The sequence below is a fragment of the Varanus komodoensis genome, unplaced genomic scaffold, assembly GCF_004798865.1.
Source record: "Varanus komodoensis strain SLA01 unplaced genomic scaffold, ASM479886v1 scaffold119, whole genome shotgun sequence".
Classification (NCBI taxonomy): domain Eukaryota; kingdom Metazoa; phylum Chordata; class Lepidosauria; order Squamata; family Varanidae; genus Varanus; species Varanus komodoensis.
In genome coordinates, this window is record NW_025335344.1 from 731,133 (window position 1) to 749,547 (window position 18,415).

Consider the following 18,415-nt stretch of genomic DNA (forward strand, 5'->3'; position numbering starts at 1 on the left):
CCCGTGTCTCCCAAGGTCCCCAGAGCCTCACTCTTTGATCCCAAGAGCTGAACTCAGTTTGACCGCAGCTCTCGAGAGCTGGTGGGTTGCATCTCGGTACTGGAATAAAATGCAGAGGTTTGGTCAGACTTCAAGAATGCCACTAAGCATCTCCTGTCACTTTTCTTTTCCCTGCAGGAAATGAAGCCGTGTTGGTTTTGCTGCTGCAAATGACCCGCCTTTCTGGAGAGCTGCTCCATGGACCCCTTACCTCCGGCCACCCCTCCGACCCAGAAGCCCACCCGTATCATCAAGCCCCGGCCCCCCACCAGGCCGCGGCCCTACCTGCCCCCCAGGCCAGACTCCGCCAGGCTGAGCTGTGACTTGTCCCCGTCTTTGTCCTCGGAGGGCTCTGTGGCTGAAACAGCAAGCAATGGGTGTCCCAGGATCACCGAGCCCTCTCGCAGCCCCCAGCGGCAGCTCCGAAAGCTGCAGAATTCGGGCGCCGTCCGCAAGATTGTGGTGCGCTTTGATCACGTCGGCTCGGAGAAGGGGGAAGCCAGGAAGCCGGCCCGACCGAGTTCAAACGGCAGCCAAGCACCCGGGCCTGTTGTGGAGAATGGGGCGGAGAAGATGGTGGAGGAGACGGAGATGTCAGACCGGTTGCGTAAGTTGCTCCAAGCCTGCCTCCTCCGTGGCTGGGTTGGGAACCTCAGGCCAGCAGGCCAAAACGGGGTTTCTGTCCTTTGGCGGCTGGATGAGCTCTCTGCAGTGAAAGAGCTTTGAGCTAAAAGGAGGCTGGTTTTCTGGGCCAGTCCTTTTCCAGTTACAACTGGATTGCGGCCCCAGAGAATCTCGGGGGAAAGAAGCAGAGCTAGGAGCAAGCGAGGCCTGATCCCAGCAAGGATTCGGTCGAGGCGCTGGCCCCGACGGAGGCCTCCACCTGTCTCCCTCTCTCCCCTTCTGCAGATCCTTCTGAGGAGCAGCCCGCCCCGTCCGTGGTGGAGCAGAACGGCGTAGAACCGGCCGCATCCTGCCGCTCGGGGTGCCCCTGCCTTTGCCATCAGCAGCGGCCCGGCATGGTCTTGGCCTGGGTGCCGGCCCGGTCGCGGCAGGCGGAGTGCGAGGACGGCGAGGAAGGGCCTGCTTCGGACCACTCGTCCTCGGCGGATGAGGGGGGCCCGCCCTTTCAGCACCTCCTGGTGGTCACGGCCCCGGCGGCCGGCCCCCCCTCGCCTGCCAGCGGCAGGGCCCCGCCATCCCGCCTTTCCTCCCGGAGCAAGAAGCCCCCCGACCCGCCTCCCTCGGCCAATGGGGACACAGACGGCGGCGTGGTGCTGACGGGGTACCGCTCCACCGCCGAGCCGCTGCCCCCGCGGTGCCCCCCGCTGATGCCCAAGCCACCCCGCCGCAGCAAGGGGGGGTCCCCGGCCTCTCTGGACGGCGAGGCCGTGCCCCCCGCCATCCCCCCCAAGGCCCCGGTGAAGCCACCCCGCAGCTCCCTGGGAACGTTGGCCTTCTCCCGCAGGAGCTCCCTGCAGTACCCGCTGGAGCTGAACCAGGCGCCGGGGGGCATCTCCCCCATCTCTTTGCGGGAGGGCCTGCTGTTGCCACCCCCTTCCCAGCCGCCCCCTCCCCCACCCACTTCCCAGACGCCCCCGCCCCTCCCTCCTTCGCAGCACCAGCCTCCCCCGCTGCCATCCTTTCCTCCCCCCACGGCCCCGACCCCGCCACCCCCCTCCCAGCCACCGCCTCCGTTGCCCCAGGGCCTGCCTCCCCCTCCTACTCAGCCGCCACCGCCCTTGGAGAGCCCGCTGTCGGATGAGGGCCCCTGTCCAGGTACCAACTGTACCAAAAAGGGAAAGGTGTGTTGGGGTTGCGGTGGGAAGGGCAAGGGGGCTTATTCCAGGGTCCCCTGGCAAACAGGCTTCTTGGGTTTCCAAACTGGCTTGGACATAAAATTGGGTGGCCACAGAGAGCGTGCCTTCCTGCAAAGTGAGGGTAAGGTTTTTGTGTGTTCCACTATGTTTCCTTCCAAGAATGTAGCTTGGCTTACTTGCGTTGAGTTATGTACATCTTCTGCCATGAGCTAGGAGAAGGCAGGTGTCTTCTGCTATGTGGCGTGTGGCAGCCATTCCTGGGTTTTGCCCAGACATATCTCTACTTTGTGTGTGCATATTTGGGGTGGCAGTGTTCGTGGTAATATTTAGGTTAAATATTCTCCCCGTTCTCTCATTCCCCCACCTTGTGCTTCAATAACTGTTCATACATCTTTCTCCCCAGGTGGATGTGATACTGGATGTGGCCTTTCAGGCGATTCAGATCCAGCCACCCCAACTGACAGGTGTGTTGGTGTCCTCATGTCCACAAAATTCTGAAGACGTTTACCCAAGATGAGTGGGTACTGTTTGGGGGTACAGCAGCCAGAAATTGAAATGGGATTTTCCAGTTGATTTACAGCAGAACCCCAAGAGGCAGGTTTAGCACCAACAGGTGGAAGGCAAGGATGCTGATGTTCAGCGAAGTATTAAAAAAAAAAAAATGTTCTAAGGTTCCAATCATTTTACATGGCAGAACCGAGAATTGATTTTGGGATTTGAAAACTCACTTCTAGGTCATGAGTGCCCTCAGGAGCTTTTGTTTCTTAACTCTAATTTCATGCTTGTCACTCCTGGCATGGGAATTATTTTATTTTTATTTAGTTATTTATTTAAAAATTTCTATGCCGCCCCATTCGCCGAAGCCTCGGGGCGGCTTACGAAACATCAGTTAAAATATAAAACACTAAAAATATAAAACACATTAACATTATAAAATAAGTCGCCCTGGCCGAAGAATTAAGCAAATAATATTAGCAATTAAAATGACGTTTGAATAAAAAGGTCTTCTCCTGGCGCCGAAAAACAAATAACGACGGCGCCAGGCGGACCTCTCTGGGGAGCGCATTCCATAGATTGGGCGCCACCGCTGAGAAAGCCCTCCTCCGGGTACCTACCCTCCTGATTTCCTTCACGGAGGGTTCCCGGAGTAGGGCCTCTCCTGCAGATCTCAAGGGGCGGGCGGGCGTATATGGATGTAAGCACTCCTTCAGGTAGCCAGGACCCAAGCCGTTTAGGGCTTTATAGGTCATCACCAACACCTTGAATTGGGCCCGGACTTCAATGGGAAGCCAGTGAAGCTGACAGAGAACTGGAGTCAGGTGAACATAACATCCAGTCCCTGTCAGCAGCCTGGCAGCTCTATTTTGAACCAATTGAAGTATCCGGACCGTCTTCAAGGGTAGCCCCACGTAGAGCGCATTACAGAAGTCAAGGCAGGAAGTCACCAAAGCGTTTGTCACTGTCGTACTCCAGGCAGTCGTACTCCAGGTAGGGGCGCAGCTGGAGAACAACATCCAGAATCCTTGGCCCGATTAGGTGAATTCTTACGTACAAGTTGCATCTATTCTTACTAGCTTGTTTGTTCTTTGTTTCCTGCTTTTTGCAGGTGCAGCCTGATATTATCCCCAAAAGGTCCAGACTGGGCACTCTGCCTGCAGGATGGTAAGTAAGAAACTGGTGTGGGGATCGTGGGGGTAGAGAGATCTAAGGAAAGAAAAGATCACTATTCTGCCTCTGTTTTCTCAGCTGTTGCTGGCGGCTCCCGTGTCAGTGGGATTGGTGCAGCCTCTCCAGGTTTCAGCTCAAGCCTTGAAGGAACTCTCCTTGGTGCTGAAACTACGAGGGCTTGGAATTCAGCACCATGGAGAGATCCTTACAGTGGATACTTTGGGGTGGATACACTGCCCATGGCGTTGGAATCATGAATCTCTGCCCAATATTATTGGGTAGATTTTTGCCCAATATCAAAATTCTTTCAGCCCAAGGGCCAAGTGCCACTTCAGAGAAGGTCTTGGGGGGGGGGGGGCTGCCTTGAGGGGGGGGGGGGCTGTCAGGCTGTTTTGGGCTAAATGGAGAAGGGAAGGAGGCCAAAGGAGAGTCTGAGAGAACTGGGCATGGTCAGACTTGAGAAGAGAAGACTGAGGGGGACATGATATCCCTCTATAAGGACCTCCAAGGCTGTCACAAAGAGGAAGGTCAAGATCTCTTCTTGCTGATGCCAGAGTGTAGGACACGGAGTAATCAAGTCAAGCTGTGACAACCCAGATTCAGGCTAGATATTGGGAAAAGTTTCCTCACCATCAGAGCAATAAGGCAGTGGAACCAGCTGCCTGGAGAGGTGGTGGGCTCTCCCACACTAGAGACATTCAAACAGGAGCTGGACAGCCATCTGGGTGGGGTGGTGTAACGCGGTGTCCTGCAACAGCAGAGGGTTGGACTCGGTGGCCTTCATGGCCCCTTCCAACTCTGCTATTCTGTGATTCTGTAACCTGTGTAGCGCATTGTAGTCCATACAGTCTGAAGCTGGAGGAAAGGATAAACCGTTGGACAAAGTTATTTCTGTATTTATTATATTTATATCCTACCATTTCCCTGCAAGGAACTTAAGGCAGCTTACATAATCTTCCTCCACCTCTCTGTTATGCCCTCCCAACAACCCTGTGAGGTAGATTGTGCAACTGCCCCCTCCGCCTTGCTCTAGGACCATCCCTCGTAGGGTAGTGGGGTAGAGAGAAGCCTCCGTCAGAGAATTATAGGGGTCCACCATAAGAGGGGCTGTGTTAGGGTGCTCAGAAATGATTGTGGACCAGTTATCCAACTCCGGCTGCCGTTTAGCTTGCGCGAAGGCTTTGCTGCATGAATCTAAGGACCATCCTCACCTGTGCAAAGCTGGGCCCTTTGGCTAGTAATTCCATAAAGCAAGGCCATCTCTCCCTCTCCCACTGAAACACCCGTATTTACATCCTTCTCTTTCGCCCCTGCAGAGCCACTGTATCAAACCTACCGCCAGGCTGTCATCTCCAAGGAGATCAAGCGACAGACGGTGCCCCGCAATAGCAGTTTCAGCAGTTCGGACTACGGGGCCCCTTCCCCTGGTGAAGGGCCAGCCGGGCCCCGTGGGACCCTCCCACATAGCACCCTTTGGCAGGAGCTGCCTGCCGTGCGGGAGAGCGGCCTCCTGGGGAACATGGGTCCCGAGGAGAGGAAGATGCAAGAGGTGAGACTGCGGAGGCTCAGGCGGAGAAGACTTGGCCTTTTTGCCACCTGGCAGCTGGTATCAGAAAGCAGAGTGGGGGGGCCGTGCGTAGGCAGACCTGGTGCTCTCTGAACCTCAGGCTAAATAAAAGCGTGAATGCAAAGCTCTTTGGCCACACAGTGCCCTGAGCATATTTGTGGTCGTAAAGCGGCGTAAGCAAACATCATAAGTAAATGCATGGGCAAGCTAACAGTAAGCACAGAGGAAGCGGAACAGTCGGTAAACTCACGGCAAGCTCTTTGAACACAGAGGTTTGCGGCTCAGAGGGTTGTGGGCTGGGCAAGCGTGTGGCCAGGGCATTCCTTGCGGACCGTGTTTTAGCTGGGTGCTTGTTTTCATTAATGGCAATGACTCGTTCTCAGCATGTGGGCGGAAGGATGGCAACACAGCGTGTTTTGTCAATCAAAGTGTCCCAGAAAGCATGAATTGATTTTACGCTGCAAAAGAAAACGATCCAAATGGTATATGTTGGCAGTGCAGAACGATATGGGGAGGATGGGCTGGAGTGCCCCCTAACCACCAGGTGGGGTGGGTTAGAAGTGCCATTAGGCAGGGCCAGGTCCGTGCCAGCCTCTCTCCGTGTTGGGAAGGGCATGGCCTTCCATGCCTCCCACACAGAGGAGGAGACGCCGTCTTCCCAGCACTGCTCTGACTTTGCACCGTGCCTGGTTCTTCCCAGCAGCAGCCCCGTCCAATCTGTTATCTCAGTCTGGCAATAACGGCTCTGGGCTGGAAGCTGTGCTCCCACGATCTGTGCGTTGGGTTCTGAAACACCCTGTTGCAGGAACTCGGATATTCCCCGACACCTTAAGCCGCACTTCAGTACGACTCCTAAGATCCCGGTGCAGGGAAATGAATTCTGTAAGCGCTATTAACAGTTCTCACTCTCTCTCCTCCTCTGTCGGTTTTCTCCTCCCACCGATGTCCCTTTTGGCGGATGGTGCTCCTCGTGTGCAGAGCCTTTTTGAGGTGGTGACGTCGGAGGCATCCTACCTGCGCTCCCTGAGCCTTCTGATCGAGCACTTCATGGAGTCGCGGGACCTGGCGGCCACCATCCTCCTGCGGGAGCACCGTATCCTCTTCTCCAACATCCGCAAAGTCAAGGAGGTCAGCGAAAGGTTAGCTTTGCCTCCTCCCCTTCCCTCTTGGCCCCTTTGCCCCCATCACTCGGGCTTCATCCTGGAGAACAGAGGAGACCCATCTATGCTGGGGAAATTGCCGGCCTGCTGGTCACAGTCGCTGAAAGCTCAGCCCTGTATCCAGAAGAAGTTTCATGGCTCCTGCAGGGACTGCGCTCTGTGACTTTTCCGGAGATCACCTCTTAGTGACCAGCAGTAAACTGCATCATTTCGGGGGGTATCGGATGTTAAAATCCTATTCCTGAATGCTCATCCCTGCTTGCAGACAGCTAAGCCCGCTCTCACTGCCTGCATAGCTGTGACTATCGCATGCATGGCTTTTCCTAGTGCCTGTTTTTCTTCTGGGCAGATTCCTGCTGGATCTGGAGGGACGCCTGGCTGACAGCTTGCAGATTTCGGATGTCTGCGATATTGTGGAGGAACATGCCCAGCAGAACTTTTCCGTGTACATCGACTATGTACGCAACCAGCTGTACCAGGAAAAGACCTACAGCACCCTCATGTGAGTGTGTGGTGTGTGTAGCGGTGGGTTTTCTGGGATGGTGGTTTATGGGGTACTTCCCACTGCAAAAGGCCATCTCAAAGAGTCTTCTAGAGGTGGATAAGAAACTGATAAGTAAGTTGACAGAAAAAACACCCCAAATCCGTTTAAAGCATCATGCGCACAATACAAATAAAAGCAAGCACCGCAAAACAGAATCTGAAGTTAGTAAATACATTTTTGCAACTGTTGAGCTGTGACCCGTACCGAAAGCATCTAGCAAAATATGTTTATCTTCTGGTGCTGAAAAGACCACATTGGTGGCTGGGTGAAATAAACCGGAGGAACTCCTGGTACTATTGGTCTTGCAATTTTGCATTTGGATCGTTGTGTACAAATTGTGCGGAAGCAGATAGAATCGGGTATCCTCAGGGTGGCACTGTTCTCTGGCGCATCATTTTCGAACTCCATCAAGCTTGCCAGCCTCATGGATTGTAACCAGGGTGGGAAGGGGGGATGGAGGTGGGTCTGGGAGCAGAAACAGCCAGAATTGACTGGCTGATAGCAGGACGGGAAATGAAGGGTTGACTGGCTGATAGCAGGAATGGAAATGAATTGGCGTATCCTGAACAGCAGCCATCTGCGCTGCAATATGGAAGACTTTTCTGACCCAGGTGCTGCCTCTTTTTGCTTCTCAGGGAAAAGAACCCGCAGTTTGCCGTAGTGGTCACCCGGCTCCAGGAGCTTCCCCAGTGCCAGCGGCTGCCCTTTATGTCCTTCCTGCTGCTTCCTTTCCAGAGGATCACCCGCATCAAGATGCTCATAGAGGTGGGAGCAGTCCTCGTCCTGATAGCTTTGGCGCTGTAAGGCAGGCTGGGGAGTCCGATTGCGTTCCCTCGCCCAGGGCTGCATGCCCTGTGGCAGGGGTGTGTGTGTGTGTGTGTGTGTGTGTGTGTGTGTGTGTGTGAGAGAGAGAGAGAGAGAGAGAGAGAGAGAGAGAGAGAGAGAGGGAGAGGGAGAGGGAGAGAGAGAGAGAGAGAGAGAGATATCTCCCAGGGGAGGGGTGTGATAATAGTGTGCAAGGCCATATTTCTCTATTCCCCGATTCCTCCCAGCTCAGCGGCCAGTGGAGGGAAAACAGGCTGGTCTTGCCCAGGGGCTTGAACTGGCCACTTGCACAGGGCGTCTGACATTCAGGCTGAGGGCTGCAGGTTGCCCACCGTTGCTGAACGGCGACTGGGTTCTGTTTCTCTGCCGTCTGACATTTGGTGGGGCTGCTCCGTGTCCTTTGCATCTCGGCATGATGTGGTTGGGAACCAGCCTTCTTCCGTAGCACGGGCCCCTACAGCTATTCTGGAGCACAACTCCCAGGATCCTTGGCATGTCAGGACAGGTAGTTTCTGAGTTTTATCCACTGGATCCAGGAGTCCAGCGAACTGAGTCTGTATTTGGGGGCCCCTGAGGAATGTGTCTCTAGAGCTCCACGGATGAGCAGATTAACCTTGGCAGAGAAATTCTCCACCACCCTTCTTCCCCAAAAGCGCAGAAATGCTGGGGAAGTGCCAACTGCTTCCTAGGCTGCCCAAGTGGGAGGCCCAGGATCCCGCTCCACGTGCATGAAAAGTGCCTTCCCAGAATCCGCTGCAACTCCCAGGTGCCCCACAGCCATCAAGCCAACATGGAGAGCAACTTCACTCCCCTAGAGCAAAATAGCTGTGAAAATCCATGCAGCTTGCGCTAACCCCTCTACGTCTTGGGCTACATTTCCTGGGGGAGCCCATCAGCACTTTCTTCTGGCTGGGGATGATGGACACGGTAGTCAGCACATCTGGAAGACTGTCCTAGTTGATGAGGATGAGTGATGGCCTCTTGCCCTCTTCCCTCCTTCCGCCTCTGAGTTTATTTATCCCTGTATCTGTAGAACATCCTGCGGCGGACGGAAGAAGGGTCCCAGAGAGAGCAGAACGCCATGAAGGCCCTCGCGTCCGTTTCCAAGGTGAGGAGGCGCACGGCTAACAGGAGCCCATGTGGCTACCACAGATGGACTGAGGCCAGTGGCAGGCGCTCTCCGTGCGGTTTTCCCAGGACTCTAGTGTGATATCCTTGCACCGGGCTTTCCCAGGGGCAGAACCTTCTATGGAGTTTGGGCCTTTATCATATAGGGGAATGGGGACGAGAACGCTGCTTCACCTCACCCAGATGTGGCTTGGTGGCAGCCCGGGAGCCGAGGCAGGTCCTGGAGGAATGAAAGCGACGTCTCCCGGAGCCGACGGGTCCAGGGGAAGCCAGGGTGGTGCGGTGGCCGAGAGCGTGGGGCTGGGGCTCAGGAGATCCGGGTTCTAGTCCCTGCTCGACCAGCCATTGTGTGACTTTGGGCCGGTCACAGATTCTTAGCCCAACCTGCCTCAAAGGGAGGTGGTTGTTAGGGTGAGAGTGAGAGGAGGAGAATTAGGTAAGCTGCCTTGAGTTCCTTGGAAAGGAAAAAGGTGGGATGTGAAATTAATTAATTAATTAATTAACCAACCAACCAACCCTGGGATTTGTAGACCTACATCCCCCTTCCCAGGATCTTCTCCACACCAACATTCAGACCAAAGCATGTTGAGTGGCCCCAAAATGCTAAGCTCCAGTTGGGGTGGGGGGGTGAGAGGAAAAGCACGGGGAACAGAATGGCATATCCTGAAAAAGGGCATGGCCGGCTGCCACTTTGCACTGGATCACTTTGCACTCGCAGCGTTTGGTTGCAGTTCCCACTTGTATGCATCCGAAGACCGTGTGGTTCATAAGTGGTCCATTTCCTTTAGAGAAAGCAGGTCCTCTGAACTGACTCTCCAAGTCCTCTGAACTTTCCTCTTCCTCAAATCTCTTCCTTAAGATCATAGAAGAATGCAACTCGGAGGTGGGCCGCATGCGCCACATGGAGGAGCTGATCCACCTGACCAGCAAGATTGAGTTCGACAAGCTCAAGGTAGGACGTGGCAACCTGCCCCTTCGCTCCGTAGCCAAGGGCGGCTCACAGCCAATTAAAATGCTGCCATTCACCTGCCATGGTATGCCTGTTGTTGTTGTTTGTTCTGGAGTTTGGCTTGGAATCGCAATTTCTCATTCTCTTTCATAATAGAAACGGAGTGAGTCAGAAGGGGTCTCTGGGGCCATCTAGTCTGACCCCCGGCTCCAGCCGGCTCCGTTCATGTAATCCCCAACATGTGGTTGTCCAATCTTTCCTTGAACACCCTCACTGATGGGGCCTCCACCACCTCCCTTGGAAGCCCATTCCATATCCTGGGGGTCTTAACCAGCAGGAAGTACTTCCTGACATCCAACCTGAAGCCTGGTTCCTTGAGCTTTGCCCCACTGGAACACATCCTGCCCTCCACTGCAGGGGGGAAAAGGTCATGACCACCTCTGTGTGGCACCCCCTCACATACATTAAAAAAATCCCCTCGGAGTCTCCTCTTCTCCAGGCTGAAAAGACCCAGTTCCCTCAATCTCTCCTCATTTGGCCTCCCTCCCAACCCGGCTACCCTTCTTGTGACCCTGCACTGAACCGATTCTAACCCAGCTATGCCTCTCCTATAACTGGAGCCCAGAACTGGGCGCAGGACTCCAGCTGTGGGCACTCCAGAGTCGAGCAGTGCTTTTCTCCCCTTGGTCTCCTTGAGAACGGTGCCCGCTGGGGGCTTGGGGTGAGCCCTTTCCGAATGCAGAAGAACGACGCTGCTTCCGCGGTGCAGAGTTTGATTCCTGGCAAGAGCCCCGTGAATGCTGGATGCGCTCGCCAGGAACTCGGGCTCGGGCCACTGCAAAGCAGCCGTTGCCTCTTGAATGGCCTCTGCTGACATTTTGTGGGTCTCTTGGCCCGTGGCTAGGCAGCCTTCAGAGACCTTGCCATCCCCCCGGATTTCTCTCTGCTCCAGGCGGTGCCCATCATCTCGCAGAGCCGGCAGCTGCTGAAGCAGGGCGAGCTGCTGGAGGTGGTGCATCGGGGCACCATCTTCGGCACCAAGCCCAAACTGGTGCCCATCTATCTGTTCCTCTTCAACGACCTGCTGCTAGTCACCCAGCGCAAGAGGTGAGCTGGGAGGTGGACCGTGTGCTTGTGTGTGTGTGTGTGTGTGTGTGGGCTGGGAGCCAAAATGAAGTGGCAAAACATTCCCCCAGACACCTCACTTATGGGGCTAAGAAACATGCTGGCCAACAACCTGTAAACTATTCTGCAGGATACATTTTGAGACTGAGTCAGCTGCACAGTTCCTCTCACTTTAATCTTAAGGGCTAGAAACTTGTCTCTTTTTAAAAAATGAAACCACAGATTATCCAAATGTCACCCAGTGCACAATTGTGTCCTTGCTTAGTGCAGTTGTGAGAATACACCGCCCACACCGCACACGGAGTTTGTTTGACACAGCTGGTAGGCCTAGGAGCAGATCTGGTTCCCAGGTAGCCTCATCCGCCTTTCCCTGGCCACTCATAATTTGGTGGCTTCCTGATGGTTTTGTGCAAACCTTTTGCCTGCCTGGGGAGGTTAAAATGCCTCTCTTAAGACTCAGTCACTGGCCATGCCCTAATTTCAAGCTAAAAGAGCCTGGTGTTTTTGGAACAAGATGCCTGATGGCCCAGCCTGGACAGTTGGCTTGCGAGAGGGTTTGTGCGAACCCCTCCCGGCCTTCCAGCCGCCCGGATTTCTCCCGGGCCTCACCTGCTGCGTTCCCCTGTTCTCTGCAGCTCCGAACGCTTCGTGGTGCTGGATTACGCCCATCGCTCGCTGGTGCAGGCCCAGGACTGCGGGGAATCCTCCACGAGCCACCACGCCGAGAACTGCTTCTACCTAACCCTGATGGAGAACCACCAGGGGCGGAGCAGCGAGCGCCTCTGCCGTGCCCCGACGCAGTGAGTGGCCCGCCTTGGGAGCCTCGGTGAGGAATGGTGCCCGTCCCTCTCGTCACGGACCTGTCTCTGGCTTTCAGTTCTGATATGCATCGCTGGATGGGTGCCTTCCCCTGCCACGAATCCCAGTGCAACGGCAAGCAGGAAACGATCTACGAGGACTGGGGTAAGGCCCGGGTGCTTCCTTCCTCTCCCCTTCTCTTCCCTCGCGGCCGTCGACACGGCTTCTTACAAAGTGCGTCCTTCCAGCAAAATTGGATTGAGCTGGATTCTCCTGGCTTTGCTTTGGTGTCTCTTGAGAAGCATTCTGGGCATCGCCCTGCTTGCAAGCCGTGCCTTTCCGATGGGACCGCTAGGTTTTTGCTACGTGGGCAAACTGCAATTTGTGTACACGTGTGTGATCTGTACTGGGGAGACGCCTTCCTCTGAATCATCCCAGCTCTACCACAGAGATAGATAAATAGATAGCTGTATGTTTTAAATATGTATAAGGATAGGACATTCACTCACATATAGCTTTCTTGTACGTGGCCTGCAACATCCTCTCCTCATGCATATTAATCTACACGTTCAAAGGTTATATTCTAGTCCTTTTTAGTAACGTGCTGATTATGACTGTATATGTTATATTCATGTAAGATCCCTTGGCATTCTTATTTTTCTTTTACATTTTTCTTCCTTTCTGTGCTTCATTTCTTTTAAGAAAACAAGTTTTGAAAGTTTATATCCTAATCTTTTAAATACAGATTACAGGAATGAGGCTGGTTTTGACAACAGTATGTGAAACAACAACAGTATGTGAAATTCTCCCAGCCTTACTGGCATTTTGAGTTTCTTGCTTCTCCCTCTTGCCAAGGGAAGATGGGGTGGGGGGGGGTCCTGTTTTGTCCTTCTGCCCCCATGAGACTTTCTCCCATTGGCTAGAAGTTCACTTCTTTCACAGCACCTGTTTGAAAACTTCATGGTATGCTTTTTCTTCTCAGCAGTTGAAATTTAGCTAAAGCATTGCAGAAGATGGGTACCAAAAGAGCTCCCTTGAGGCGGGTTTGTCTGTAAGGGTTTACGTCATGCAGAAGACAATATTTATCTATCTTTTCCCCTGCTTCACCTGTTTCTGTATGCCTGGTTAAGATTATTCCGCATACAAACCAGGGCTGGGTTCAGACAGCATTCTCAGTCAAGGGTTGAGAATGGGTTGTCATTGAAACACGGGTGATCGTGTTGTCAGAACCCAGCCGGATTAATAGCAGCGTGGTGAACCATTCGCAGTTCACAAGCCAGCAACAAACCAGGGGTTCTCTTCAGGGGATTTTGAGTCGACAAGTTGTTGGCACACTGGCTCCAGATGGCTCAGAAACTCAGGTTCAGCGGCAGCCCCTGCCCAGCCCTTCTGTGCGTCATCTGAAGCCGGTCCATCTCTCATTCCACCCCGGCTTTCTCTCCGCAGACTGTCCCCAGGTGCAGTGCACGGAGGCCTACACAGCTGCCCAGGCCGATGAGCTGAGCCTCGAGCAGACTGATATCATCAACGTGCTGCGCAAAACCAACGAAGGTGAGCGAGGGCAAAGGGGGTGCAGTTGCCGAATAATCGCAGCTGAGGGAGCCCATCGAAATCTCCTCCCGGTTTCCTCTCCACCACATCCTGGTGGACAGAGTCCCTGCGGGTGTTGGACTCTGGTCCCTATTAGGCTGGCTGGGGATGATGGGGTTTGTAGGCCGGTGCCTCCAGATGCTGTTAGAGTAAAAGGGACTGTTCCAGCCTCAGGGATTCAAAGCCTGAGATAGAAGGATAATTTTATATTATTTATATTTATATTTATGGCCTCATTTACTAAAAAAACCGTCAAGGTGGTGCACAGCAATTTAAAACAGTAAAAGTGTAGCACAATAAAAATTAGACCATTAGAAACAGAATAACATCATACCATCAGAAAAGCTAGGCTGGACGTCCACATGGTGGGCATGTCGTGAGCGGAGCCGGCTGGTGCCGGAGGTCAGACTAGATGGCCCGGGAGACCCCTTCTGACTCGCTCTGTTTTCTATGTTTCTAAGCTACATTATTCAAAAAGTTGCCTACATAGAGATGCATCGTGATACCCTTTCCAAAGGCGAAGAGAGTGCAGGCCCTGTTCTAGCTTGCGTGGGGAACAAATTAAACTTTTTATTTATTTGATTTATATCCCACCTTTTTTCTTGCAAAGAACTCAGAGCAGGTGCCCTCATTCTCCTCCACCCATCTTCTCCATCTTATTTATTTATTTAGGAGACTTCTATGCCGCCCCATTCGCCGAAGCCTCGGGGTGGCTCACAACCATAAATAAACTTCAAGATAGAATAATATAAATTAACAATATATATTAAGTCGCCCTGGCCAAAGAATAATCCCCACCACAACAACCCTGCGAGGTAGGTTGGGCTGAGAGTCTGTGGCTGGCCCAGAGTCACCCAGGTGGCTCCATGGCGGAGTGCGGACTAGGACCCGGGTCGCCTGAGCCCCAGCCCCGTGCTTGAAACCACTACACTGGGACAGCCTTTTTATCTCTGCCTCTCCGTGGGCCATACTTCCCTCGAAAAGCCTCTCCTGCAGATCAGGCAGGTTCATTACAGGAAAGGTGCCGGCCAAGATAACCAGCTGCTCACCCATTCTAGGGGGTTTTAAGTTCAGCTGCGCCTGGAAGGCACCTGGCAGCCCGTTTTGATTTTTCAGGGCAGGGTTAGGATTAGGATCTCTTAATAGGATCCCGATTCCATGTAGTGGTTAGCAACGGAGCCACTGCAATTATCCTTCAAGCCCCACACAATCACGGCACACCGTGCCTTCCTTATGTAGGACATTCCTATCCTGCCCTTTATATCCTCACGACAACCCTGCGAGGTCGATCAGGCTGACAGAGAACGCCTGGGCCAAGCTTGCTCCTCTTGCTTCATGGCAGTGTCGGGATTTGAACCTAGGTCACCTTCTCCCTTCTTTGGGACAAAGTCCACCCTAGGTGACATTCCTGTTTGAGTGCTGCAGGGGTCGTCTCGATCGGGAAAAGAGTCGGAGGGGAAAGGAATACCTCCCCCTTCTCCCAGTGCCATGGCACTGATCAGATTCAGGATCTCCCTCCTTTGCATCCTGTAGCCGCATTCCAGGCAGAGGGAGATGGGGGCACTTCCAGCCCAAGACGTCTCTTGCGGAAGCTGCAAGAGCTGGACGTCATGTTCTCTTCACGGTGGTACCTTCTGCAGGCACCTCCTGGATCTGCCCTTCTCTCTGGCTTTTGGCCGCCAGGCTTAAAACCTGTTTTTTATCAAAACTTGCTGAGTGACTTTGTTCATTTTCATCTTCAGGGGATTTTGAGCTCTCTCTGTGTGTGTGTGTGTGTGTGTGTGTGTGTGTGTGTGTGCGCGCGCGCGCGCGCGCGCGCGCGCGCGCGCTAATGGTGTCCTGCTGATTTTAAATAACATCTTAGACTAATATTTTTTGGCATTCCATTTTCCTTCAGTGCTTACATTTTTAATTTCAGTCGACACTCAGACCAGTGTGCCTTTTGCAACACATGAAGAGCTTAATTAGAACATTGTGCTCGTTTGTTTAAAAACAGGCCCCTCCTAACAGTTTTAGCCAACATCTTGTAGCAGCAAGTTTTACTCTGCATCATTTTTCATACCATCCAGCATGGAAATTCATGGCAAGGCGTTGTGACCTCATGCTTTTATCCAAGTCTCTTGACTGCCATGGTGATATTATTATATTTAAGCCCCCACCATGAGGAAGAGTTCTGTGTAACCTAGAAGTCTGCACGCCACACTGTGAACACTTAATCCCAACAAAAGTGTTGTTCTTCGTGTCTCTGGGAGTAGCTGGTTGGAAGCGTTTTCCCTCCATGGTATCCTCTGATACAGGCATGGCTCATTCTGCGGCCACCAGTAGCTAAACAGTGCCTCTGTTTAGCTCATCATGATTAGAGAGCATACTCTAAATACCAAAGGGTGAGGAAGGGCTTGCTGAGGCGATTCTCAACAGCCTCTGGGAAACAAGAAACTGGACCAGAGGAAAGAGTGATCTCATTTACGAATTACCATTTCCTCTATTTGTGCCATCCCGGCTGAGTGCATTTGCTTGTGTAGCCCAAAATAAAAGTCGTTGATAGACTCAGGGGAGCCTCACGAGTGGTAGAGACATGTTAGTAGTGAAGATATACAAGGTATTTAGGGGAAACCTAAGTTGGGTGACCCCAAAACAGCCCAGTGGGGGCTGAATGTGCTTACCGGCTGCAGGATGGTGATCGTTAGTGACGGGAAGAGGGACCCCGAGGGTCTGGAATGGGCTTCCCCGGGAGGTGGTTGAGGCCCCATCAGTGAGGAGTTCAAAGATAGACTGGACATGCACATGGTGGGCATGTTGTGAGCGGAGCCGGCTGGAGCCGGGGGTCAGACTAGATGGCCCGGGAGGCCCCATCTGACTTGCTCTGTTTCTGTGTTTTTATGAAACCAAATGGAGCAGGTAGACACCTGGATAACATGTTGCAACATTTTGTTGTGCTTGTGTGCTCTTCGAGAGCACCTGTCTTATTGATATTAGACCAAAACCTTATGGATGGTTGATTGAATGCTCAGCTATAGATATTCCTGGTGTGGAAGGCAGTCTGCTTTTATTAACCGTGGCAGCTGCAAATGGAACCTCAGTTTTCGGAGGTGTCGGGCCATGTGGCTGGTTCATGTCAGCTGGGACCCAAGAGTTGGGACTGATCCTCACCGCCACTGAGCTGGTTCGGCCTTCGGTCTAAAGCAGCAGGGCCGTTCTCGCCTTTTTATACCCCGTTTGGCCTTCCTGGTGCTGTTGCGGGGCAGCTCCCACAAGCGTGGTCCGTGGAGAGGCATGATGGGAGTTGTGGTCCATGCAGATCGGGAGGTCCGTGGCTCACCCGCTGCAGCTGCAGAGCAAAAGAGGGCCGACGGGCCTCGCGACTGCTGCCCGCCTCTGGAGCGCACTGCAAACGGGTCCTGTTTTCTGCCCGCAGGTTGGTATGAAGGTGTCCGCCTGGCTGACGGCAGGAAGGGCTGGTTCCCCTCGCGCTACGTGCAGGAGATCACCAACGAGCACGTGCGCCGGCGCAACCTCCGTGAGCGCTACCGCGTCCTGCAGGTGGCTCGCCAGCTGCAGCTGATGCGCTCCAGCCAGGGGAAGAGCAAGTTCGGTTCGGCCTGAGACCCGCGGGTGCCGAGCAGCCAAGAGGAGAGCCAGGGACCAGCCTGTGCACTCTGCACACGCGTCTCGCGGCCTGGAGGGGGCAGCAGTGGGACGCCTCGAAACCCGCCTCCTCCACCCACCTGGAGCGGCAACAGGCCGTCGGTATCATCAACTCCCTTGCATGGCGCACAGAACTGGCTGCTTCCGGTTCTGTCGACCGACCGCCCAAGAATTGGTCCGAATTCCACAGAGACGGCCCTGCTGTGTTGGGACTCACAGGTTACAGCTAAATTCCTCAGTGGAGAGAGCGTGGTGGGGAGAGGCTCTTTCCCCCACTCCTGCTTGAGGAAGGCTGATGATCCCAAGCTGTAACACCAGTGCCATATTCCAAGCAGAAAGGTTAGCGGAGTCAGGGCCTGAACTGTTATGGCCCACTATTCTGACCAGCTTCAGGACCGAGGAAGTACCTTCTCACCTCCTCCTCCCGTACGGCTGTGGGTCTACTGACATAAGTGGCAAGCCACGATCTTTGAGCGAGAGGGAGAGATGGGGAACAGGGCCTTCCGTTGCTCAAGTTCCCCAAGGAACACGGGCAGTAGATGTTCCATCCAAAGGCCGGGTTTTCAAGCGATACTTTTCTTTTCCTGAATCGCCTGCCCCAGGTGTCTGAAGAGAGCACCTTGCTCGTGCTACTAGAGGTACCAGGTAGAACCGGAACCTTTTCCATTTCACAGAGAAGCCCCCGTTGGCAGGCTAAATGTGTGACCCAGGCTAGAACTTGGCACAGGAATGGAACAGCCAAAAGCCAACCCCCTCCCCAAATGAATTTTGCAAATGGGGCTTTTCCGAAGTCCGAGCATCCTACCACCTCTGCCAGTTTTTCCACAAACCTTCCCAGTTTCCCTGTTCCGACCTCAGGCCCTCTACCTCAATGCATACAACGAGCTCCCTCTCTTCTCCGGGTTTTAGCGAGCTGCCCTGGTGCAGCTCATGGGCCTAGGCGCACCCATTTCCTCTTTTCTGGCGCTGGCGTCTGATCCACTCCCTTCCCTGGCCTGCTTTCTCCCTAAGTGTGCTCAGAGGTTTCTGCGACTAGGGAGTCGTGTTCCCCACCCCGGAAATGCGGCCGTGGACCAGCTTGTATTTATTACAACGTCCCCACACCCTTGGCTGTGGATTCCTTAGAGCTCTGGTAGCACCAGGAGGTGTGGAGGAAAAGATGGTTAAATTATTCTGTCCCATATTTGCCTGGATTGTCGTCTTTATTTTGTGCAGCTTTTTCCCTATCACCGTTGCCTGTTGTTGTTGTTGTCTTTTTAAGCGATGATGATGATGATGAAGAGAATGAGAGAAATGATTGTGTGCCAGTGCTGGTTTTTCTGCCTCTGGAGGGTTCCCACTTTTGCGGACGCTTGTAGAAAAGTCTCTGCTTACCACTTTCTGCTGCTTCCCAAGCAGCGGTCGCATGAAGTGGAGGCGGGAGCTGAACGCTAGCTTAACAACGTGTCCTGAGCCATCGCTGTCTCCCAGGTTTGTAAGCTGCAAAACTGAGCGCTCTCGCATAATGCTTGCCTATGCCAAGTATTGCATTTAAGGCCCTCCTCCTGGCCCAAGAAC

At 53.6% G+C, this 18,415-nt stretch overlaps 1 protein-coding gene across 1 annotated transcript; it reads left to right on the forward strand.

The window, feature by feature from the left end:
• Positions 1 to 213: 213 nt before the first annotated feature.
• ARHGEF15 (Rho guanine nucleotide exchange factor 15) lies at positions 214 to 18,155 on the forward strand (the record flags this gene model as incomplete). The annotated part of the gene is made up of 16 exons (XM_044421376.1): positions 214 to 646; positions 949 to 1,818; positions 2,263 to 2,323; positions 2,378 to 2,380; positions 3,466 to 3,521; positions 4,844 to 5,076; positions 6,073 to 6,233; positions 6,604 to 6,756; positions 7,434 to 7,563; positions 8,657 to 8,731; positions 9,611 to 9,703; positions 10,653 to 10,807; positions 11,461 to 11,625; positions 11,703 to 11,788; positions 13,070 to 13,174; positions 16,629 to 18,155. Coding segments are annotated over 16 exons (2,967 nt in total), but the record flags the coding sequence as incomplete, so codon positions are not given.
• Between the last annotated feature and the right edge of the window lie 260 nt (positions 18,156 to 18,415).